At 33.5% G+C, this 26,607-nt stretch overlaps 1 protein-coding gene across 5 annotated transcripts in view; it reads left to right on the forward strand.

Moving 5' to 3' along the window:
• EPHA6 (EPH receptor A6) overlaps positions 1–26,607 on the forward strand; it is an 835,383-nt gene that overhangs the window by 395,776 nt on the left and 413,000 nt on the right. For all 5 annotated transcript variants that reach the window (XR_004385536.1, XM_032882241.1, XM_032882242.1 and 2 more), the window contains one exon: positions 10,445–10,780. Coding sequence is in view for 4 of the 5 variants with exons in the window: in XM_032882241.1 (XP_032738132.1) it covers positions 10,445–10,780 (336 nt within the window). In the remaining variant the exon portion in view is untranslated. The remainder of the gene's footprint in view (positions 1–10,444; positions 10,781–26,607) is intronic.

Genomic DNA, 26,607 nt, shown 5'->3' on the forward strand with positions numbered 1-26,607 from the left:
CTCCTCGGCTCCGTCTCTGTAGCCGGCTTCCCCGTTCTAATACCTGCAAGCTCTGCGACACTCAGACACCCCGATCCTTCTGTGACCCTGCGGGACCTGAGGCCACACTGGCCCCGCGTGGGCTTCACCCCAGTTAAGCCTCTGGAGCAATGTCCCTCAGCGGAACAGACTTTTAAAAGTCCTGATTTTGTGCTCCGTTGCTCTGCCGCTTGCCGGGAGCCGGCCCCTCCCCCCGTGGTCTATCTTCCCGTCGCTTTGGATTTACTTCTCCGCCGGTCCTACCTTTCAGATAGTGGTTGATTTTCTGTTTCTAGAATTGCTGTTCTTCTTCTCTTCAATATCCCGTTGGATTTGTAGGTGTTTGCAATCTTTAGATAAGCTAACTAGCTGATCTCCCGCAACCTGAAGTAGTCTCAGCTGCTACTTCTCCGCCATCTTGACTCCTCGGCTAGAATCTCATTGTTTTAATTTGTATTTCCCTGATGACATGTGATGTGGAGTGTCTTTTCACATGCTTATTGCCATCTGTCTATCTTCTTTGGAGAGGTGTCCGCATAAACACTTTTAGGCTTCTAAGATAGCTACAATTAAAAAAAAAAAAAAAAAGATGCCTCATATTCAAAGCTATTCTCTCTAGTAGTGTTGGGCGAGAGGGTGACCTGATCTTCAACCTTCTATTGGGCCTGGCTCTTGTTAGTTTACTTTCCTGACATTTTTGTTTCTACTAACTTCTTCCTCACAACCTATAGGTATACCCAAACTTCTATTGTTAAAAGAATACTCCAAGTCCAATATTTTTTCTCTTCCCCTTCCCCCAAATAATCTTGGAAAAGCAATCTTTATTGGCTATGCTTCGTTCTTTATTTTTTTTAACTTTTACTTTTTTTTTAACTTTTTACTCTACTATATTCAAATTTTTGCTCTTCACTCTAAGAGAGTCATCAGATTTTTCCCCTACCAAAGTAAACTGTCAGAAAATTCACCAATGATCTTTGCCATTTTGTGTTAGAAATATTTTTGTTCAGTTATTTATGATATCTAACTCTGTTGATCCTTCCTTCTTTCTTTTGTTGTTTTTTATTGTAGGACATTGTAATCTCCCTTTCATCCTCTTAATTTTCTCACCATTGTATTTATTGCCATTGATGGTTTCTCTTCTTTTCCTTACCCATTAAATGTTAGTTTTCCTTACATTCCTTTCTTTGCTTTCTTATTTTTCCATATGTTCTCATTCTCATGGCTTCAAACATCAGCTGTAAATAGATGGTGCCTATATTTTTATTCAGATCCTGGGCTTTTCTCCCAAAGTCCAGAGTTATCTAGCCAATTAATTGTAGGATTTGGCAACCTAAATGTCTTGTGGAAACCTGCCCAAGTGTCTGACCTTACCTCATACCCTTACTCCCTTTGGTTATTAAACTCATGGACTTCTAAGGTACTGAGCTTGTTGTCATCCTTGGTGCCAACCATTTCTTCTACTTAAAATACTCTTCCTCAAGGTCTCATAGCTATTTTCTTTTTGCCCTTTAGGCTCAAATGTCAGCTCTTTGAACAGGTACTTCCTGACCAATCATTCAAAAATAAAATTCCTCCCCATACTCTTTTTTATATCACATTTCATTTTTTAATGTATCGTATCATTCTTTGAAATTTCTGATTTATTTGTACTCTTGCTTCTTTGTTTATCATCATCCTAGCCATACTAGACTATAAGACCCATGAGATCATGGGTGTTCTTTCCCTCCTGTATCTCCAGCACTAATAATAATACCTAGATACTAGACACTAGGGCCTTAATAAATATTTTATGAATGAGTAAACTAATAATTTCAAATTCAACCAGTAAAAGATAATTTATTATTTTCTCTCTCAGCCTGCTTATTCACCCTAGCTTTATTTCCTTATGCTGGTGAATCCTCATCTACCCATACTTCTAAGCCAGAAAGATTGGAATCATAATTCCTGACCTGACCTTGACATGTAGTAGTCACAAGTCCTATCAAATCTACCTATTAGCATTTCTTCTGTCCATTCCTTCCTGTCAGTTCCTGGTCCTATCCTTTTAGTTGATGTCTTTGACTCTTCTTGGGCAAGTTTAATAATATCCTGGCATGTATCCTTCCTTTAGTCTTCCATACCTCCAAAATATTCCAAACCGTTAGACACAAAATCATATCATATGATCATATCACCACTTTGCCTAATGTCTTTCAAAGCCCAACCCCTATTTTCCAGACCCATTAGAACCAATCCAAGGACATTCAAAGTCCTGCCCGACCTATTTCTCTCCCTTGAATTTTAACTGTATTAGGATCTCTCAAACAGCCCTACTAACCAGTTATATCAACAACATACTTAAATTTAGGCCTCAATTTTTAAAAAAATTCCTTGTGTCCTTTTTGCTTGAACTGCAAAATAAAGAAACGGAGTTATGAATAAGAAATTTAAAAAATGAAATACTGAATATTTTCTCTAGATTTTTAATATACTTCATAAACTCTGTTTCTCAGGTGACTAATTAATGTATATTCTGTGCTTTAAAGGGTGAGCTGTGGAGGGCACTCCTTAATATCAGGTCTTAGTCAATTAGGGATGCCTCTGAGAGCATTTGAGAGCACAGGAGACCCCACTACTGCCAAGAAATCTGTTATCAAAATAACTACCTAAGGCTTTTTCAGACCCGAAGGGAAAAATACTCACTGAAGTTAAAGAAACAAAGGAAAATAAGAATTACTAAAAAAAGTACTTATCCAGCAGTAAAGGCAGAGAGCATGAAAGGATTGAAAGAAGTGAAGTGACGGTCTAACATATGGATGCATGAAAAGTTAGACAAAATATAATTACATTGTCATGACATTTTTACTTTGATGTTTCTCATGTGTTTAAATCAATAGGATCTTTTAGCTACTGAACAGGTGCTGGAAGATTAACACATCCAGCAAACATTTGTGTTACCCACTTAGAAAGGTTCAAAACATACGATGTAAATCATATCTCTATCTATCTATCTATATGGATAATTCTCATGGACATCATTAAGAATTTCTCTCTCTCTCTTTTTTTTTTTGTCATCTAAATATGAATCAAGTATCTTGTGAGTAAAACCAGTGTTTTTTCAAACTTCATTCTTTTTTTAAAGATTTTATTTATTTGTTTATGTGTTTAAAAGAGAGAGCAGAGCAAGAAAGCAGAAAGAAAGAGCAAGAAAGAGCAAGAAAGAGAAAAAGCAGGGGAATGGGCAGAGGGAGAAGCAGACTCCCCATTGAGGAGAGAGCCCAATGCAGGGCTTGATCCCAGGAAGCTGGGATCATGACCTGTGCAGAAGGCAGATACTCAACCAATGGGCCACCCAGGGGCCCCTCAAACATCAGTCTTAAAAAAAAGGCAAATACCATGTTTTTATATCTTTGTATTTGAACTACAGTGACCAGGATTGACATGAATTTATAAAAGTTTGATTTACTTTTGCTCTAAGGCTAATATTGTATAATGGCTCCTTTACTGCTGGAATAATTGGCAACTTAAAAAAAGGCCATGATTCTCTCATTCTTAGTTTGAGTATAGAATAAGTAGTGTGTTGAGATGCCCCAGGAGAGGTGTTCTTCATTTCAATTTTCCTACTCAAGTCCCCTACTTCTAGTTGGTTATAGAATGTTCACACCCAGGTACCCCTGCTCTGCTTGCTAATTCTTCTTTTTCTTTTCCCCTCATATCTTTAAGTTTTTTTCTTATTTCTTTCCTATTCATGTTTTGCATGAAGAGCCCATTCTGGTTCCTTGCCTTTCCATTTCACAATTGAAATACAAAAGTGCAGCTGATTGGGTAGGTGGCTTATTGTAAACACAATGTAGGAACCACAGTTTTGCAGATGGCAAGATGGGAGAAGTTGCAAAGATGGATTGTGTTACTTCTAGAAGACTGTATTGTATCTTGTCTTACTGTAGAAGATAACTTTAACTATTCACTCTGTCTATTGTAGTGGTATATTTTTAAAATTAAAATGACCCTTACCTTATGGAATAAATACCTATAGGAGATGAATCCCAGTTTCCCCAATACTGGTCACTGATGTAGGATCTCATTTGAGCTTCAAGGAGTTTCCTGCATGTAAATACTATAATTTTTACTTCAGCAGAGCAGGTTCTTGTATGAAATCACCTGAGTTTCCTCTATAGGAAGAGATATTAAGTGGTCATACTGCTGATGCTGGAGAATTGAATTACCGCTTGCTACCAGGACTCTACAGTTGGAATTCAGAGAGTATTGTCCCATTCAATATCATCTACTTGTATACAACAAACCAATTACCAAGAAGCCTCCATAATTGGAAAGATAGCATTCATTATTATCCCCACAGTGTTATGCATTTTGAGAAAGGTTATTAATTTGCTTTAATCTATTCATTTATTGTTTTGTTTTCCCTCCCCAAATATGGCTGTGCTTAGTCTTTTCATATTTCTCTTTTCTATTTCTAATGAAACTTTAATTAAAAATAATTGACTCAGACACAGAAAGGACTGTACGTAGGTGTGCATAATTTTTTTTTCATGGTATTAAGGAACTGGATGATATTTGACTCAGAAGACCCAAAGTCAGCCTTCTCATTATTTCATTTGTATTTTAGTGGGCTTCTATCAATATATGTGATTTTGCCATTTAACTCTTGACCTGTACAGCTATAATACATTTCTATAATTCATATATTTAGCTATTCTGTGAGTTTATAGATTTTTTTTTCTGAATTGATGAGTGTAGTCTATAACTATTTCTTGGAATTTTTCCAAGGTAAAGTTGTATCTGTGTTCTATAGCATAGAAATTTGCGGCCACAGATGTTTACTTTTCAAGTTTTTAAGTGTCCACAGAACTATATTTTGAGAAGTTTTGGGGGTTTTGTGTTTTTTGTTTATTTATTTTTTGAGAAGTTTTAAATTCCTTCCCAACAGATAGAGAGATGGGTGACTACCCTTACCATAATATAAGCATTCCCTTCTGCTTCTTAAGTGATTTTCAATTCATGTGAATCTATCTGTAACCAGTAACACCAGTCTCTTGAAAAGATTTTTAACCTCAAACTACCTGTTTTCTAATATATGTGGAAATTGGCACTATTTGAAAAAAAACTTTGTGGAGGATTACACAAAACCATGCATTCTATTTTTTCCCTTAGTTAAAGCACATATTATCTCTGGATCAAGCTAGACCATGTTAGACTTGTATACAGTGATACGCATATTTCAGTGTAATTTATACATTTATTGTTAGTCACATCTTCTATAAAATGGTGATTATTATTACCTTTTGGGTTTATCATGATAACTGAATTAAGTAAATCACATGGAATATCATTACCTTTTGGGTTTATCATGATAACTGAATTAAGTAAATCACATGGAATATTAAGTACACTTCTTAGAACAAAATCAGTGCTCAAAAATGTTGGCTTTATTTTTAAAAATCATGCCTGTAAGGTATAAAAGTGCTCCTTTCTGCCTGAGGACCAATAAGGAAGTGTCACAAAGCGGGTAACACCTAAACTGGAAGACGAAGGATGAGTAGGAATCTTCCACAGAGCAAAAGGACTTAAAGGAACAGCATGCACAAAGGCATTGAGATGCAGCAAAAGGAAGCAAGAGGCCTGGTTATAAAGAAATATGGTGAAAAGGTTGAGAGGTTTAGGTTTTATTTTGGAAGTGAATTGTATCTGGTCTATTAGATTTTTGTTTTCTTTAACTGTGAATTTTAGAAATAATGAAGAATCTGAAAAGAATTATCTAAGTCATCATTCACAGTACTATGAAAACACTTAATGGATAGTAAGTCAATTTTGGCATCAATTTGGTTACTGAAGTTGGTGTAAAAATATTGAAGAAAATGAAAATATGTTGACTAAAGGATTTGAAATGTGCATTCTGTTGTATTTTGAGCAATACTTAATTTAATAGCAAGATTTAATTTTCAATTGCTCTTCTGTATATAACATTATTATAAAGTGCTCCAAGATAACATTATTAAAAAAAGAATCTGTCATTGGAAGGCAATAAATTTCTCATTAATCTGTATGTTCTGAAAATTTGTATTTGACAATACTCTCTAAGCAAAGCACTATAAAATACTTTAAATATTTATTTATCAGAATTTTTTTATCTACAGGAAGAATACACATAGCAGTATTAAAAATTTTTTTTTAAACCTGAGAAGACATAGGTATCATCCCACCATGAACACAGTGCGTGAACTTTACATAACTATAATACTTTCCTGGACCTCATTTCTTTATCTGACTAAACTGATTTATCTTCCCTCTGGTGAGGATGAAGCCCCCCCTTTTGTGATTACTCATCATCCATTTCTAAATGTACAAATATTGGATGAACAGAACTTAGAGCACAAAGTGGCTTAGAGAAGGAAAATATAAAATTCTGCTTACATTTACTCCTGTTAATTACATTTTTCAAAAATCATTTGGGAAGGACATTATATTAACAATATACTTATAGATAAAAGTTAAAGTTAATAGTGATAATTCAAAAAACGAGGTGACTTTTAGAGTTTTAAATTATGTGCATATGCAAATCTGACAACCTATATTTTCAGTACATTACTAAAATCTAGAGATATACTTTTTCATTTATTTCTATGTGTTTATCTTTTTTAGCAAATTTTATAATTTACTCATTGTAAAAGTATTTACCCAAATATCTCTAGATGGTTCAATATATTTTTTAAATGTTCTCTTTGACATAGATCAACACAGAAATATTTTTCTCTCATTTGTAAGCTCATATATAAGAAGAAATTTCTTTTTTATTAGGAAATGCTACTATATTTATGATAGTCATTAAATTAACAAACATATTAAAATCTTTGCCAAATAGTAACTAATAAAATATAGTTTAATAAACAGTAGCCTTCCATGACTTGATTTCCTCAGTTATTTGGATCAAATTTTCATTGTTCTTAAGGTTAGAAAATGCACCTACAAACACAATTAGCTATACGGTAGATGAATACTCAGTCTCCAGTCAGCAATAAGGGCCTATTTATTTGTGAGTTAGCATATTTCTACAATTATAATCATGAAATATAAATCCACAACTATTGATGTAGTAACTGAAATATGATCCTTACGTTCGCTCTCCTTCTGTGTCAGCCTGTTTTGCAGAATGCTAGTATTCCTATAGATGCTTCTTGGAAAATAAGGTTCTATAAACAAATGTTTGGGAATTTTGGATTCAAGGAAGAGAAACAAGTTGTGTTACTTTTGTTTCACTGTCAAGTTGGCCAGAGGAGTCTTAACTGGAATACTAAACTAGTTTTTTTGTGTGATAGTTCATGGGATTAGAGATACTGCACAGGATATATTTTGGGAAATGCAGTTCTGTTTAAAAACATTTTACATAAGATGAAATAAAACAAAATAAAAATTGTAACCCACCTGGCCTCTGCTACTCAGAGGAAGATGGGAGCTGCAAACTCAAATGCTTTTCTGGGAAGAGAAAAGACAGCACTGTCCTAGGCTTCTCAGAAGTTTGCTTTTAGAGTATTATTCCTTTATTCTTTAAAAGTGTAAAGGGGGACCCAAATTGAAGCAAAAAAATAAAAAGAAGATTAAAGATGTATTTTCTGGATACAAACTAGTAGAAATAAAATTGTGGTTTTAATGTAAGGTTTATTATGTGATGGACTTGAAAAATGTCCAGTTGCAAATCAGACTAATTGCCCTTCTCTTATGAAGTCAGTCTGGAGGGTGAAGTGTGGAGATTGCTTTTCTTCTATGTGAATTACTTGTTTCTCTAAAGAAAAAAAAAAAGTCAACATAAGGAAATCCCTAAGAGTTTTCAATATAGATATCTCCAAAAGGGTTATTGCTGCCAAGTTTTTTTCTCAATGTCACATAATCTTTGTATAATTTATAAATGATAACAAAGCAATCAGGCCACATTCATAAAAGCCCAGTGACACATAATTTAGTTGAATCTGAGGATTAGAATTAATTGTCTCTCTTTGTTCCAAGTTCTAAATCTTAGTAAATGATTCACTGCATGTCATTACAGCTTAATATTTGCATGAAATCACAGTTTAGCTGGCATAATTTAACAGCAATTAAAAAGCTATTTAATCATCATGCAAATTGGTATAAGGGCCCTTGAGTAAGAAGGGTGTCTGCTTTTTTTTTTTTTTTTAAAGTATCTCCAGTCGGACAGTTATACACTTGCAGACACCCGTGACATAATTGATAACATTCTTCCTATTCATGAAAATATAAGTGAATAATAATTCATGTTTTCCTTTATAAATAACAGAAAAGAGCAACAATATGAATATGTCATTCTGTAGGAAGGCCTTATTATGATAATGATAATGTATCTTTATCTTCCAGGCATAAGTCTAGGTTGGAGGTAAGCTACACATGTCCTCGTCCTCTAGCTTATAATACCTTCCATATTTTCCCTTCTGAAGAAAGACACTTCTGTAACTCTCTGAAACATGAAATGGCATAAAACAAAGTATGCAGAAACCTGTTAGAAAAGCTAACCGTTCCATTTTTAGGTCAGGCTTTAGGTAATATATGTACAGATGACTGAAGCCTTTACTCATCAGGCTGCTGTTATCAGGATCCAGCAAAAAGAAAAAGAAAAATATAAAATAACAACTCTTAATATTTCAAACCCAACACATAATCATGTAAATTTATGAGTAATGTTATACTACTCTAACACTGAATAACAAATCTCAGTAATGAGTCCCCTGTACTTATTCAAACTACTCCATACATGGCAGCCAGAAAACCCGAATGTTCTTTTTTAAACACTTTACTTCCATATATAAAATCTCTAAGCCTGTTGCTGTTGTGCATAGAAAAATATCCAGACTCATTACAATGAGCCTAGGAGTCCTACACTTTCCAACCCCTTCCTCTTCCTTAAAGCTCACTTCTTTCTTTTTCCTTTTGCATTCTAGCCATAGTGGTTATCTGCCAATTCCTTGACTATTTTCAGATCTTTCTTGACTAAAGAACCTTCTACCCTTAATACTTCTCACTCCTCTAACATCCTCTTCCTCACCATCTCCATGAGGCTTTCTCATAATGATTCTCAGATTAGTCTTCCTGATAATGTTTGGGTTTTTTAAATATATATATATATATATTTATTTACTCATTTATTCATTTATTTATTTTGAGAGAGAGCAAGAGAAAGATCACGGGAACGGGGGAGGAAGAGCAGGAGGGAGAGGAACAAGCAGATTTCACACTGAACATGGAGCCTGATGTGGAGCTTGATCCCATGACCCTGAGACCATGACCTGAGCCAAAATGGAGAGTCAGACACTCAACTGACAGCCATCCAGGCACCCATGGTCCTCCTGTTAATGTTTAGTTCACTTCCTTTCCTTTTGATGTTTGCAATTGTACTTATTATAATTTGAATTTTATTCTTCTTTTAATGTTTGCCTGCCATTCAACTTAAATATATATAACAAAGTAGGAATTTATTACATTCACACTGTAAGTCCCAAATCTAACAGGTGATCTGGAACACATAGTAGTCACTTAAAAAATATTTACTTCATGAGTGAATGACTGTATCTCGAGATCCAAAAGGACCCTATACCAAAACTTGAATTTCTTTCTGTAAAAAGAAGGTTGCAGCTAATTCTATACCTCCTTCTAGGCAAACTTTCTTGATATCAGAAATTTAAAGAATTGTTTTAGATTTTTTAAAACTAATCGTTCTAAAATATGACAAGATTGTTATTTTATTATATTTATACAATGAATCTATCAAAAGCATATTCTCTTACAGATAGGATTCTGTATTATTTCACACATAGTGTAGTGCTGACTCCTAGTAGACCTTTAGTTAATGTTTATACAAGGAATGATACAAAACTGAGGTTTGTTTATTTTTAAACTGGGATTTAAAGTACTCACATAAGTGTAAAAGATTATTGGCCCAATTTTAAGAAAAGACTGGAGTAGTTAAAGTTTATTAAGTACTCTGTACAATGTGATCCACATGGAAAAATATTAAGAAACATATTGTGTTTTTGTATATGTATGTATTTTTTTTCAAATTTTGAAAATGGTGATATAATTATTAAAATGTAATTAAAACCATCACATAATTTAAAATCATTTTTGCTTATGATATAGTCCAGTAAACAAATTTTCAAAGTGTAATTACCATATCTTTTAGATATTTTGGGCTTTTGATATTTTCATATTCATATACCAAAGTTAAGATAGAGGCCATCTTTCCCCCCCACCCAAGACTTCCAGGCTTAATCAGATGTTTTTAACCATATTTCTTTATGGTTCCCATCAGAAAAACTCAAACTAATATACAAGACAAATGTTTATTGATGAAGTTTTCAAGTTAGCATCCTTCTAATTCATTGTCCTACACATGTACATTTGTTTTTTAATTGCTTTTCTCTAGGGCCACCTTCAGCTCCTAGGAATGTGGCTTTTAACATCAATGAAACGGCCCTTATTTTGGAATGGAGTCCACCAAGTGACACAGGAGGGAGGAAAGATCTCACATACAGTGTAATCTGTAAGAAATGTGGCTTAGACACCAGCCAGTGTGAGGACTGTGGTGGAGGACTCCGCTTCATCCCAAGACATTCTGGCTTGATCAACAATTCTGTGATAGTACTTGACTTTGTGTCTCACGTGAATTACACCTTTGAAATAGAAGCCATGAATGGAGTTTCTGAGTTGAGCTTTTCTCCCAAGCCATTCACAGCTATAACAGTGACTACGGATCAAGATGGTAAGTTCCATTGGTATTCTCTCTAAACAAACTCATAATTCCCTTCTCATGCATAATATCCCTGGTGGGCCTTATTCACTGAGGTGCAGTTGTATACTCTATACACCTATAAAAAGGTGATCTTCTGGTTGTTGTTCTTACTGGTTTCTAAGGTCCAGAAGATTTTTATATTACTTCTTATTAGTGAGGTTAATTAGATATAATGCTTCTCAGCAATGTTTATATACTGCTTTTGATATAATCCTGTACAGATACATCTTAATGAGCAAGTCCATATTACTTACCAACAAATGTCAGATAAAAAAAAAATGTTGCTAAAAAAAATGTTGCTAAGGGAATTGGAATTCAGTTACTCCACTTATGCTGTCATTCCTTTTCCATATCAAATAAAGCAAATAGTAAGAATTTATGTTAAGTATAATTCGTATCTATGTTGTAAAAACATTGCAGCCAACATGCTTAATTGTGATCTACTCTGAAAAGAAAAAGCAAAAAATATCCAGAAATGTATCCAAATGCTGTTGTTAAGTATCATTTGCAAAAAGTTGTTGAATAGTCTTTTTAAAAAATCCAATTGCTTTCAGTTAAATATTCCCTTCATAACAGTATAGATTTTTACTATAACATAGGCACAAATACCCCTATGATTCGTGTAAGAATATATTCTCTTTAGTTCCCTCATAACATGATTTGTTGCAGTACATGATACAGGAAAAGCATCAGAGATTTTAAAAACTCCCTTCGAGAAGCATTCATAAATTATGTGGGCACACAAATGATTTACTTATAACAGAGAGTGTTGTATATGAGCATATATATGTGATACAAATTTATAAAGATAAAACTGTTCTTATGCTGTAACAAATGCCACAAACTATGTGGTTTAAACAACAGAAATTTATTTTCTCACAGTTCTAGAGGCTAGAATTCAAGAATAGTGTATCAGCAAGTTTGATTTCATTACTCAGCAATAAAAGGGAACACATTATTGATGCACACAACTTATATGAACTTTAAGAGCTCCTATGCTGAGTGAAAAAGACAATTTCAAAGGGATGCATACTGTGTGATTCACTTATATAACATTCTTGAAATGATGTAATTATAGACATGAAGAATAGATAAGTGGTGGCCAAAGCTGGGAACTGGGGGAGAGGGATATGGTCATGAAGGGCAGGAGAGAGCCTTTTGGTGATAATACAGTTACATACCTTGATTGTTGTGACAGTTACATGAAGCTGCGTATGTGATAAATTACATAGAGCTACACACATACACACACACACACACACACACAGTGGATTTTACTAATGTCAATTTCCTGGGTTTTATTTTGTACCATAGTTATGCAGATAGTTAACACTGTGGAGGCTGAGTAGATGGTGTATGGGATCTCACTATACATATTTTTTGAATCTATAATAATTGCAAAATTTTAGAAAGTTGCTAAACCTGTAAGATGTGTAGAAAGAAACTTTAGTATTCTATTAAAAACTTTAAATGGTTACACATAAATTCACTTTGCTGATAATCTTCAGAAATAGATCTGATAAATAAAGCAAAGTCACATAGTACTGTACAATCATCACTTTGTATATACCATGCAGTTTTACCCTTCATTTAGCAAATAACTACACATCATAGAATTTGCTTTATGGCTTTTAAAGAGGAATTCCTATTTCCTCTTTTTTTTCCTTCTTTCCCATAGTATCAACAAAGTCTGGTCAAATAGATCTTCAGGATATAAGAGATTAGCATCTTCTGTTCCTCTCTACATTAGCAGATGACATCTAAAGCATTTTGGCTCCCACTGGGTCAAAAAAATACAACTCAGAACAGCCATTCTTAACCATAGGGTATAAATAATTAAGTTGGGTGATAAAAGCAGTATTTCACTTTAAATAAAATATATATGTACCTTTCTTTACATAATTTCATACATATTGCATTGAGCAGTCTTTCATTCTAGGATTAAAAGAGAATTCATTTACTCTACTTTCTCACTTAGCAAAAGACAGAATATAAATTGTTTCTCATTTTTAAAATGAGAGAAATCATTAAAACTGTATTGCTTTGAAGACAGAAGTTTAATTAGGCACAAAATAAAATATAGTATCCATCTATTGAGACTATACGTTCTGGAAGGATACTATTACTAAGCAGGCCTCCCCAGTAAATTTCATTTTGTTGAAGAATATTAAGAAATAATTATTGTTAATTTAACTCTCTTTTAGATGTAAATAGTAAGAAAAATCTAAATATATTTAAATTTTATTTGAAAAGTACATAAAGGACCTAACTGAGCTAAAATATTGCCAAAAAATTAATGAAATATTATGACCTTCAGAAAAAAGACAAGGATGTCCACTCTTACCACTTTTATTCAACATATTGCTAGAAAATCCACCCATAACAATCAGACAACAAAAAGAAATAAAAGGCATCCAAATTGGTAAGAAAGAATTGCAGTTGACATGATACTCTAAATAGAAAACCTTAAAGATTCTACAAAAAAAAAAAACTAGAACTGATAAACAAATTCAGTTAAGCTGTAGCATACAAAGTCAATGTACAGAAATCTGTTGCATTTCTATACACCAATAATGAAGCAGCAGAAAGAGAAATCAAGGAATCAAACCCATTTACAATTGCACCAAAAACCATAATATAGCTATGAATAAATCTAACAAAAGAGATGAAAGACCTGTACTCTAAAAACTATAAAAACACTGAGGAAAGAAATTGAAGACAACAAAAAGAAATGGAAAGACATTCCGTGCTCATGGATTGAAAGAACAAATATTAATAAAATGTCTATACTACTCAAAGCAATTTGCACATTTAATGCAATCCCTATCAAAAACCACTAGCATTTTTCACAGAACTAGAATAAACAATCCTAAAATTTGTATGGAACCAGCAGAGACCCCATATAGTCAAAGCAATTTTGAAAAAGAAAAGCAAAGCTGGAGGCATCACAATTCCATACTTCAAACTATATTACAAAGCTGTAGTGATCAAGATAATATGGTATTGGCACAAAAATAGATACATAGATCAGTAGAATAAAATAGAAAACCCAGAAATGAGCCCACAAATCTTCAACAAGCATGCAAGAAAGAATATCCAATAGGAAAAAGACAGTCTCTTCAACAAATGGTGTTGGGAAACCTGGACAGCAACATGCAAAAGAAGGAAACTAGACCACTTTCTTACACCATACACAAAAATAAATTCAAAATGAATTAAAGACCTAAATGTGAGACTTGGAACCATAAAAATTCTAGAAAAAAACATAGGCAGTAATCTCTTTCACATCAGCCATAGAACTTTTTTCTAGATACGTCTCCTAAAACAAGGGAAACGAAAGCAAAAATAAACTATTGGAACCACATCAAAATAAAAAGCTTCTGCACAAAAAAACAAAACAAAACAAAACAAAAACTAAAACAAAAATAAAAAAACACTTCTGTACAGCAAAGGAAACAATCAACAAATCTAAAAGGCAGCCTAAGAAATGAGAGAAGATAATTTGCATCTGATACATAGAATAAAGGGTTAGGATCCAAAATATATAAAGAACTTATAAAACTCTTAACACCTAAAACAAATAATCCAATTAAAAATGGGCAGAAGACATGAATAGCCATTTCTCCAAAGACATCCAGATGGCAAACAAATACCTGAAAAGATGCTCATCATCACTTACCATCAGGGAAATGCAAATCAAAACTACGATGAGATACCACCTCACACCTGTCAGAAAGGCTAAAACCAACAACACAAAAACCAATAATGTTGGTGAGAATGTGGAAAAAAAAAAAAAAGATTCCTCTTTAACTGTTGGTGGGAATGCAAACTAGCACTGTCACTCTGGAAAACAGTATGGATGTTTCTTAAAAAGTTAAAAATAGAACTACCCTATGATCCAGAATGACACTACTGAGTATTTACCAAAGAATACAAAACACTAATTCGAAGGGATACATGCATCCCTATGATTATAACAGCATTATTTACAATTGCCAAATTATGGAAGCAGCCCACATGTCCATATATGATGAATGGATAAAGAAGATGTGGTATACATACCATGGAATATGATTCAATGATAAAGAAGAATGAAATTGTGCCATTTGCAATGACATGGATAGAACTAAACAGTATAATGCTAAGCAAATTAAGTCATTCAGAGAAAGACAAATGCCATATGATTTCACGCATATGTGGAATTTAAGAAAAAAAAATGAGCAAAGGTGAAAAGAGAGAGAGAAAGTGAGATAAACCAAGAAACAGACTCTTAAACTATAGAGAAAAAACAGATGATTATCAGAGGGAAGGGATATGGGGGGATGGGTTAAATAGGTGATTTGTTTAAGGAGAGCACTTTTCATGGTGAGCATGAGCTGATGTACGGAATTATTGAATCAGTACATTGTACACCTGAAACTAATATAACATTGTATGTTAACTAACTGGAATTCAAGTAAAAACTTTAAAAAAACAACAAAAATAGTCCTGTATACAGGATGGTAGTGAGCCATTGAATATTAAAACACATTTACCTGGCCCTAACCAAAAAAAAAAAAAAAAGAAGAATATCATGATCAGCCTTACAAGTGACTCTCCCCACGTCACAATTTTGAGAAACACCAAGAAAGCCTTGTCTTCTCTGTGCTGAAATTCCTACATTAGAATATCACATCTTTAAAAAGGCAGATGATTTAAGCAATGGTAACAGTATAAAATAGCTCAATCCATGCATGTATCAGTTATGCTTTTTTTTTTTAAAGACTTTATCCATTTACTTGACAGAGATCACAAGGAGGCAGAGAGGCAGGCAGAGGGGAGTTGGGGGGGAAGCAGGCTCCCCGCCGAGCAGAGAGCCCGATGCAGGGCTCAATCCCAGGACCCTGGGATCACTACCGTAGCCGAAAGCAGAGGCCCTAACCCACTGAGCCAACCAGGCACCCCTATGCTTTTAATATCATATCCTACTGTTGGATTAAAAAAGGACCTTATAGTAACTGGAGTCTCCCAGAAGCTGGCTTCAGCTGTTATAATGTGTGGCAGCCTTAATAAGATAATAGATTTACTGTTGCAAATTAAGAAGGCATTTTCCATCATCTCAGTTGGGTATCTTTGGAAGATCTCTTTGAAGCAACTTGAAAGTCACTTTCCAAAGTTATTTAGTAGATAACACATTGCAATTTTGTTGGACTGGGAGGACCACCAAGATTTCTCTCTTTTTTTTTCTCTCTTTTTCTCTCTCTCTCTTTTTTATCTGTAGGTTATATATCATTGTTTTTAAGCTAAAATGGAAAACTGATACATGCTCTTCACAAACTTTTAATTTATTCAACATAGATACATTGCTGAGTGAGCCCATATGAACCTTACACTCTGGTGGGGAGCAGATAATTAAAAAAAGAATTTGACAAATACGTAATTAGTAGGCGGTAAGCCCCACTAAAGAGAAGAGCAGAGTGCTCTGAAAGCATGTATTCTCTAAATCTAGGAATAAGGTTTCCTGAGGAACTGGCATTTAAATTAAGTTTTGTTCTGTGAGATGAGTAGGTAAAACGAGACTGCGTCAAGGGAAAGGATTCTGAGCAAAGGTTAAGCAATTGACAGATTAGGTAATGATGACCAGTGTAACAAAAGCGTCTAAAAAGTTGACATATTGCAGAGGTACATCAGAATTTGAGCTGAAGTTTTAACTTAAAATTTGGATAAAGGAGTGAGTGTCTATAGAATAGCCAAGACAAGTTAGAGAATCACCCATTTAGCAGAAGATACTGCTATATTATCAGGGCCACAAATAGGGGAAAAAATCAGCAGAGTAATAATTTTATTCATGAGGTGACTCTTGTTTAAGTAAGGAGATAAAATATTAGAGACCGAAAAGTATAGACAACTGAATTATGTTTTTACTGCTTTTTATGTGCACAGTGCAGAACATGGAGATAATGAGGACATTTGCATTAAATAGCCTTTTCCTTCATGTAGTTGACTAATATGTATATATCTTTTCTCATATTTAGGAAACATTAAGGAAAGCATATTAAATAACCCTGACTTAATTGTTTGCTATCTGTTTACAATTAAACAAATATAAAAAATTCCAAATCACTTACAACCACTTAGCTGTAGTTAGGAGAAACATTCCTTGATTATTCTGATTCTGGTTGGATAAATAAGATTATAGACTTAAAACTATGACTCTCATAATTAGGAATCTTTGCAGTAAACCTTAATTAACTGACTTCTATAATCCCTAAGAGCTATTTTTGCAATCTTCTATTTTCATAGTTTATTTAAATGGTTTTTAAAGGTGTTTCATTTAGAAAACAACACCTAGAAAACATTTTATTTTAATCTTCAGTGCATGATAGGAAAACTAAGGTGTGTAGTTCAGTAAAAGGAATTATTCAGGTCATAGAGAGTAAAGGAAAATGTTAATCGTGGATAGTCAACCTGAAACAAATTGTGTTTGTAGATACCCTGACATGTGCAAAAACCTTTAGGGACAATGTTCAAAGTGAAAGAAATGCTAAATTACAAACCAATTCTGCTGATATTTGCTAACAGGACTTTAAAGCAATTATTGTCAGAACCAAGTTGTCTAATTCCTTAAAATAACACTTCTATCTCTGCCCTTGGGTGACTATTCGGTATAGGTCTTGCCTTGGGCTCACAATTTGATTGGAGATTTCATATATTTGCTCAGGCAGCAATAATTAATTGAACTAACATTGAAAATAGATTTAAATAAACAGAATTTGTATATATTTACAAACTTGAGATGTCTATTTCAAAAGCCAACCTTTATACATTGCTAGAGAAGGTAATTAGGGATGTTATAAATGTTTGTTTATTTTTATATCTGTATTTTAAATCATTTTATCTCTGGATACCTCTCACAGTCCTGTAAAAATCTTGACAGCAAATAATTATTTTTTCCAAAATCTGCACAAGTCTATTCAAAGTGAGAAAAAAATCAGTATAGAAGTTTTAAATGCTTACTAAATATACACTGATTACAAGCCAATGACATTTTTTAAAAGCCAATAATGATAATTTAAGAGAGATGCTGTATTATTTATATTTTTCATATTTTTTAAACACAAGAAAATTACATATCAAAAACTACAAACAACTTATATCCGAGTATAAAATGTTCCTATCTCCTCAGGAAGTGTTTCTGCTCTGAGAAGTGCACTGAATATTTACTTTATGGAAGATAATTGAAATGTTGGTCTAGTTAATCATAACTAAATGATTTTGTGGTTCAGCCAAATATTAAATTATAATAGAGCCTGGATGATTGCAAACTTTTTACTCCCGAGAAATGTCAAATTACCTCCAAGTCTAGTGTCTTTTTGTGGCATATATCTTTTGGGTAAATGAATGATCTGGAAAAGTCCCTTAGACTTTAGCAGTTAATTTGCTGAGGTAAGTCAGTGGCTCAGCTCTCAGTCAACACGTGCAGAAATTGAACTGCTCCCAGTCAGTTATGTTCAATAGTACACATGTTCCTATCTCACTGAAACATAACCATATATTTTTTTTCATATTTTGCTTTTCCAACCAATATATGAGCTTTTTGAGAGCAAAGATTATGTGGTTTTGACTAAGAATATTCTCAACCTCCACTGTCTATAACTTCGTAAATATCCATGGACTTGTGTTAACAGAAATTAGAGATGGTTTGAATTATCTTTCATTAATTCATTTATTAATTCATTCATTCAAAAATATTGAATATTTACTGTGTGGCAGGAACTATTCTACATACTAGAGGTATAGCAAATAAAGGAGAAAAACAAACAAAAACCAGTTACATTCCCCTGCTTTTCTGGTTACTATATATTCTAAAGGCAAGTAGTGATATATCCCATGAAGAAGAACTAAGCAGAGTAGGAGATTTGGAAGAAAAAGAAGGAGGCATTTTACTTGGGGAAATCCAAAACTACCTCTCTTGATAACGTAACACTTGAGCAGATCACAAGTTGAAGAGAAAACCTGCGAATACATAAAAGGCTATTCCGGGCAATGGGAATAAAAAGGGCAAAGCCTTAAATTTAAGCAGACTCTTGTCTAGAAAGTAACAAGAAAATATTATTGCATATAGTTTCTTTAGCACATACTAAATTTCGTGCTCACTAAATCCTCTGGTGCTGTGCTTACAGAATTTTCAACAAAAGGTTTTAATCAACACTAACCTATCCTTTAATAGCAATCATGGTTTTTCTTAGTGATCATACTTGCTGGAAAAAATATGTTTAATCCTAAGCTTCATTTTAAGCAGTTGGCTCTTAGAGTTAGCAGCTGTTTCTCTGAGGAATTCATTTGTACATTTCGCAGGAAAGATGACTAAGTATTTTCTTTAGTATAAACTAATAAGATCTTACTGCTTTTATAACGCCTCTACTACTCCATTAACAATATTAACAGCATTTGTTCATACAAACTGAAAAGTAGTGGTAGAAGATTGTTTAGTAAAATATTTTAAATCCTGAAAAAATAAACTTGGTTATCAGTGAAGATAAATGTATATGATTATATCATGCATTATCTGTATCTGCCAAAGGATATAAGGCTCTACTTTATGGTAGGCATATGTCTAGCCAGTTATTTGCTCATTTCCAATACAGTTCTTTGTTTGGAGACAGAAGCCAATTTAATTTCATAACTAAACTCTCCCTACAAAATAAAGTAGCTGATTTAGATAGCTGATTTGTACGAGGTTTTTAAAAATACATTTTCCAAACCCTCCTTGTTTTAAATATTATAAAGGATTGAAAAAGCATTAATGTGTAAGATTTAAACTAAAAGATTTTCAAGGTTGACAGATATTCCTGATCATTACTGAAAATGTGAAATGTCTTCATACCTAAATACTTTAATTTATAAAGATTGAAAAAAAATTGCTGACCTTTTAATCAGACTGAAATTCCATATAGAATCTTTAGATTAAATAGCTTTTTCTTTTCTTCCATGTGTTCCTCAGCACTTTTCTATTTGGTTTGGATTCTAAACAGTCAGTTCCAGCTATATAATTTGTGATGCCCAGTGAAAAGTGAAACTGCAGGACCCTTTGTTCAAAAAGCAGGAAAAAGGGGTCATTAAAGGTACTAAAATATAAAGCCTTTTCCTTCTGCAGTTTCTCTCTCAACTTGTTATAGTGCTTTTTAATTGCCATTTGATGTTCTTATAAGTAACAACAACAAAAAAATACAATTTCAAATTATTAGCATAAACTTTACCATTCATCTTTATATTGCTCAATGCCACCTTTAAATTCAAATATAAAAATATTTAACTCATCTGCAAAATTATCAAAATCATGAAATTATTTTCCTGTAGTCCCTCCTCTTCCATCACAGTCCCTAAATATTTTTCAAGTAGACCAGAGTAGACAAATGTAAGCCATACTCAGAAAGGTTGGGAGGAGGGAGAGCGGTTTCACCAGGAACTGATCCAACCCAGTGACTGGGCACTCCCCCTGCATGGGATTCTTTTAGGAAGAATGAAGACACCCCCAGGTTCCCAAGGCCTTCTCAACCCATAGTGGAAGAAGAACTGTTAAGGTCTTTAAACCGTCTTTCCAGAAAGCTACCTGCACAGGGTGGGTGAGAAACTTGCCCCAGTAAGACGTGGCCTCTTTAGAACACAGATGGCCAACACACACACACACACACACACACACACACACACACACAGCTTTGCACTCCCCAGGGCTAGTGGACCTAACCTAGATCTTGCCTGGGCACATGTCCAGACCCCCACTGGACATAGGAGATGCCCCAAAAATGTGATCCTGCCTCCTCAGTGGTCAACACAATCACCTACCCCAGGTGGAGGGTAGCAACAATGAAGGGGTGAAGCAGGAACTGGAAGACTGCATAGTAGAGAGCAGGGGAGTCTGCCAAGGAAAACACATCTTGGATATGTGAGAAGGTGACCAGAGGCTGGACTTTACCTAAACTCAGGGCCCCAAGCTCTCAGGGATGCTCATTGTCCTGCCACACTCACTTACAAAACGTGATTTCAAAGATAAAATTGTTAAGAATTTCAAGATGGAAGTAGCTGAGCATTAAAACCCTAAGTGAAGTGAAGGAACTATGCAGGTTGGTAAGTCACACATTTATGAAGCAAGCCCCGAAAACATTTTACTAAATAATAATGTCACTGTTTTTCCCATTTACTTCTACGTGTTAGTCAGCAAACAAAATATACTCAGTGACAGTGTTGTGCCCAGGACTGCGCTATATGCCAGGTAGTGAAAACAAGATGCACTTTTGAGGGTTTGAGATGTTATGCCCACTGAGGAGCAGCCAACACTTAGTCGTTCATTCTGATTTAGAAGTGAAAGTTTGCCTAAGTAAAAAGGTTATATGATATCTGATTCAATACACACTTTCAAGAACTGAGTGCCTGAAATATTACTCAGTAGACAAGTACTTAAAATATGTATAAAGTAATGAATGATTAAATAGTGATATGAGAAGGAGTGAATGTTGACATTTCACTTGTCTAGTTTCATGAAAGAGAGCCTAGTTGTTTGAGCACATATTTGCTTTGTTAGGCACTGAGCAAAGCTTTCAGTTATGAAAGATTAAAAACAAAATAATTGAAAGTTAGTTCCATATTGTACCTAATGCAATTCTAATTATTTTGACATCCTAATAGACCTAAGGTGAGACTCCATGACTATAATACCTTTATGCTCTACTATATATTGTTATACTGAGTCATTTTCAAAGTATACCCTAAGATAGAAAAGTTTTTTTTTCTTAAAACAATTACGAGTTAATTTGAATTATGTATATTCATCTTTTTAAATTGTAATCCAGCTTATACATTTCTTAAGTCATCTTTCATTAAAGCCAGTAAATAATATGGCAAGGATGATAAATATATATACATATATATGGATAGAAGTGTACTTTTCATTCCATTTCGTTTTGCCTTTAAAAACTTATTTAACTCCTCTGTTGTAAGATGAGTATTACCTTTTACTTTATAATGTTCATATGAATTGATGACCTCTTTTTTATACTTCCTCTTTCACAGCTTCTTTGTATAAATAGTGAATGATTGACTAGTTTCTATCTCTGAGTTTAGATTATATTTTGATATGTTTATTTGATAGTTATGTCTTATGTCACAATTTTGTATTTTTAAGTTTTTAAATCACTTTTCTTAAAGATAAGTGTGTTGGTCAGTTGTAGATACGAACTGCACATTCAGATTCCTAAAAATTGGGAATAGGTTCCTCATACTTATTTTTACAAGAAGAAACACTTAATGTGCTGAATAGTTTTGAATATTTAAAAGATTCAACTACTGTTTTTATTTAGCTGTTTTAGAAAATGTGAGTTACTTGTATTAAGAGCAGAACAATTAAACTCTATTTCAGATGCAACTTAATTATATATTTAAATTTAAACTGTAACTGACATTCAAAATTATTTCCTAAAATAAACTATTTTTCACCATTTGAATTTTATTAACCTAACTGCTGCTATCTCATATTAGTTTTACACTTATTTTACAAGATGACAATTTTCATGTGCCTTAAAGAATCTCATGAGACTGTAGACTTCAACTATAAGCTATCAGGCAGGATGCACATATAAACCTTATATAATAAATATATATATATATTTATTTTATATTATCAATAAGTGTTCTTTTCTCTCATTTCAAAGATATCCTAAGAAAGATTTCCAACCTCTTGTATCATTTAACTAACTCTTTCAACATGGTTTTCCATGTATTTCATTAAAATCTTTCTTCTGTCTGTTAACCTATTTAAGAAGAAAATATAAAAAACAAATTGTGCTTCAGAAGATGGAAGGTCACCATTATCTGCATCATCACTGTCTATAGATGGAAGACCACCAGTACACATTCCAGTTGGGTCATCCTTACTTATTTCATTTGTAAATTTATCAACCCCAACCCAACTGCTTCTACTATTCTCTAATTCTATATGTCTAGTAGACTAGAGAAGTACTGTGTATTCATGGTCACAAATCTTAAAAGGAGCCACAAGAGAAGTGACAGTATATCAAATCAAGGACTCTTCAAGAGATCCTCTTAGATGCATTTTCGAGGTAATCTAAGAGCCTCAGAGTCCTTCTCTTATATGACTGCTAGGCAATGTTAAGCTCCAGAGAAGACTGTCATTCTGGCACAGTAATGGTGGCTCCAAGGAACATTTGTACAAAGGAAAAAAACAACAACAAAAAACAAAAAACTCTAAATAGCGTGTAGTTACCATGATGAGCAGTGAGTTTAAATTCACTCTTACAGCTTAAAATCTTAACATTTTCAACTCAGAACATTCAGACAGGGAAGTGTTTGTTCTGTAAAAATCATCCATTTTTAAAAAATGGATATTCATATTGTAGAACCCACAATATGAAATTTCATGTTAAAATATTGCAGAGTGCTTGAATCTTCTTTTATATTACTAAGCTGAAACTAACATGGCCATGCTAAAAACACATAACACCTTTGACATAGTCAAGTAATTAGAACTTTAAATGTAGCATAAATTAAAATAAAAGGATTAATTATTTGTTTATGCCAAATTTTTAAATGTGGGGAAAAAATCTTAAAGTTTCATGTTCAAATCTTATTAAACAGTTTTGCCTTAGATTATTGATTTAATAAAACTATAAGACTAGTTTCTTGTAAATATCATACCATTTAATTTATTGATATTTTTAAAGTAAATATTAGATCTAACTAATATGAAAAATGACTTATTTGTTAGAAATAAATTTTTAAAATAAATGGTTAATATATTTTTTCTAATTTTCACAATGTATAAAAGCTATGATGATAAATGTAGAGCAAAAAGTCACCAATTTTTTTTTTTAAAGATTTTATTTACTTATTTGACAGAGAAAGGGAGAGAAACAGTGAGAGAGGGAACACAAGCAGGGGGAGTGGGAGAGAGAAAAGACGGCTTCCCGCTGAGCAGAGAGCCCAAAAGGTGGCTCAGTCCCAGGACTCAGGGATCTGACCTGAGCCAAAGGTAGACTCAATGACTGAGCCACCCAGGCATCCCTGATTAGATCAAGTTTTAATGAGCTTTCAAGGGTAGAAGTCCTCATTCTTATACTATGATCTAGAACTAGGTATTTTTCTCTATTCTACAAATGTTCCATTTTTGAAAATTTCTCTTATTAATATTAATTTATTTTTTGCTTAAATTTCATATTCTACTTCCATAAATTTTCATTTTTCTCCCTGTGGTGCTGCACAGTCTCAGAGGAGGGAATGAGGTGATACACCTGCCTTTATTTGACTTTTAAACCTATTATAGTTTGTCAAGGTGTGAGAAGCATCATAAACATAATATGTGAAAATTACCCATTATCTGACATACATTTGGCCAACAAGGACTTGATTTATAAGGGAAAACTATAATTTTAGAGTCAAAAGATGAGGAAATTATTGCCTACTTATTTGTTAGTTAATAGATGAGAGGAATAAATATTTGAGATTTATAATAACCAGACAAAACCTCAGATTCCACACTGTCTAAACTTAATGTATAAACATGACAAACACATGGTTTTGCTATGTAAGATTTTGCATAGAAACCCCTTTATTTTCAGATTCTTACTTTCTAAGAACTAGGTACTTTTCTCATGATTCTATTTTGTTACTGAAATTTTGCCTAATTTTCTGTATAAAAGTTCTCTTAAGGAACATCCATCATATTTTCATAATATTTTCCAAAAATTGATGCATTGCATTTGAGTATTAAAAATGTCATCTGTTGCTAAGATAATGAAAATGTTACATAAATGCCGAGTGTAGTGCTACTCCATGAGGATATGTCATTTTTTTTAATGGAGTCTCATCCAAGAATATCCCCTTAAAACTTGAAAAGTATATTTAATCAAAATCAACTAATGAATAATTAGCTTACATTTCAGGAATTAATTTGTTTTCCTAAGGAGAAGATAAAAACAGTTTTTGATCAAAGGAAAAGAAGACATAGCCTTGAAAAAAAGTTCTTAATATACAAAAAAAGATTTAACATCTTTTTTTGGTGAAGAAAAACATCTGAAATTAATGGGGGAAGTATATGTCATTGAATAAAATTTTTCAAAGGAAAATAATTATTTAAAACATTTCCAGGGGCACCTGGGTGCTCAGTGGGTTAAAGCCTCTGCCTTCCGCTCAGGTCATGATCACAGGGTCCTGGGATCGAGCACCCGCATCGGGCTCTCTGCTTAGCAAGGTGCCTGCTTCCTCCTCTCTCTCTGCCTCCTTGTGATCTCTGTCTGTCAAATAAATAAATAAAATCTTTTTAAAAAATAAAATAAAATAAAATAAAATAAAATAAAAATAAAACATTTCCAGTTAATCCTTAACTAAGAAAATACCCTTAAACCAATTACAAAGGATTAAGCAGATAAGCATTAAATACAAAATTGTAAGAAAAAGTAAATATGGGTAAATATTGACTAGTAAATGAAGAAGCAAAAAAAAATTACAAAGCAAAAGATAGATGAGTTTAATAGCAATTTTATTTCTATAGAAGATTTTGTTTATTTATTTGACAGGCGGAGATCACAAGTAGGCAGAGAGAGGGGGGGAAAGCAGGCTCCCTGCTGAGCGGAGAGCCCGATTCGGGGCTCGATCCCAGGACGCTGGGATCATGACCTGAGCCAAAGGCAGAGGCTTTAACCCACTGAGCCACCCAGGTGCCCCAGGAACTTTATACATCAAAGTCATTATAAATAAAATGAAAATAAATGTTAAGCTGGGGAAATACTTGTGATGAATGGACTATGGTAAACATGGGCAAAGGACAAGAGCTTTCAATTCTCAGAAGAAATGCAATTGTCTAATATGTATTAAAAAAAACTTCACTCTTGCTAAAAATCAAAGAAATGAAAATTAAAACTGATAGATAATTTTCTTCTAATCAGATTGGACTTGCTTTTTGTGTTTTGTGTTTTTCTTTGGTAAATGGTAATGGTCATGTCTGTGAAGGGCATGATTTGGTCAAAACTCTGATACTTCTACAGGACTATAGGAGTAACTATAAAAGTATATGGCAGTATCTTTCTAACACCCTAAAATTATTATACTCTTTAAATTTCCTCTTGTATATTAATATATAGGAAAGATAAGCATATAGAAAACTATAGATGTGTGTAAACATGCATTATGGATGCATAATAAGGAAATATATAAGTATCCTAAATGACAAAAATAAATAAATAAATAAATAAAATGTATTATGTCTATAAGATGGGAATGTTAAGTTTAATGAAAAAGAATAATGCTAACAGTATCCTAAGTGCCACAATAGAGGCTTTCTGTATGTTATCAAATAATTATGTAAATAATTAATGTACACATTAGTCATAAGAAAATGAGTAACAAAATTTTCAGATGTTGGTACCGTTTCTTTCTGTGTGATGGATTATGGTTGATGATTTCTCCAAAGTGACTTGTAATGTCCTTCATGATGCTGATGCTGACCTGATTGTCCTTTTATAAGTCCTTATATTTATCCTGCCATAGTACTTATTACCATGCTCTGCATTTCAGTTGCATGTCAGTTTTTTCTATTAGATTGTTGATAAATATTTGGATCCCCAAGGCTTGACATAGTGCCTTTCATCTAAAATCTATGCACTGGGGGCACCTGGGTGGCTCAGTGGGTTGAGCCTCTGCCTTTGGCTCAGGTTATGGTCTCAGGGTCCTGGGATTGAGCCCCACATCAGGCTCTCTGCCAGCAGGGAGTCTGCTCCCCCCCCCCTGCCTATTATTGATCTCTCTCT

This window comes from Lontra canadensis, unplaced genomic scaffold (assembly GCF_010015895.1).
Source record: "Lontra canadensis isolate GAN:19392208 unplaced genomic scaffold, GSC_riverotter_1.0 scaffold80, whole genome shotgun sequence".
Taxonomy (NCBI): domain Eukaryota; kingdom Metazoa; phylum Chordata; class Mammalia; order Carnivora; family Mustelidae; genus Lontra; species Lontra canadensis.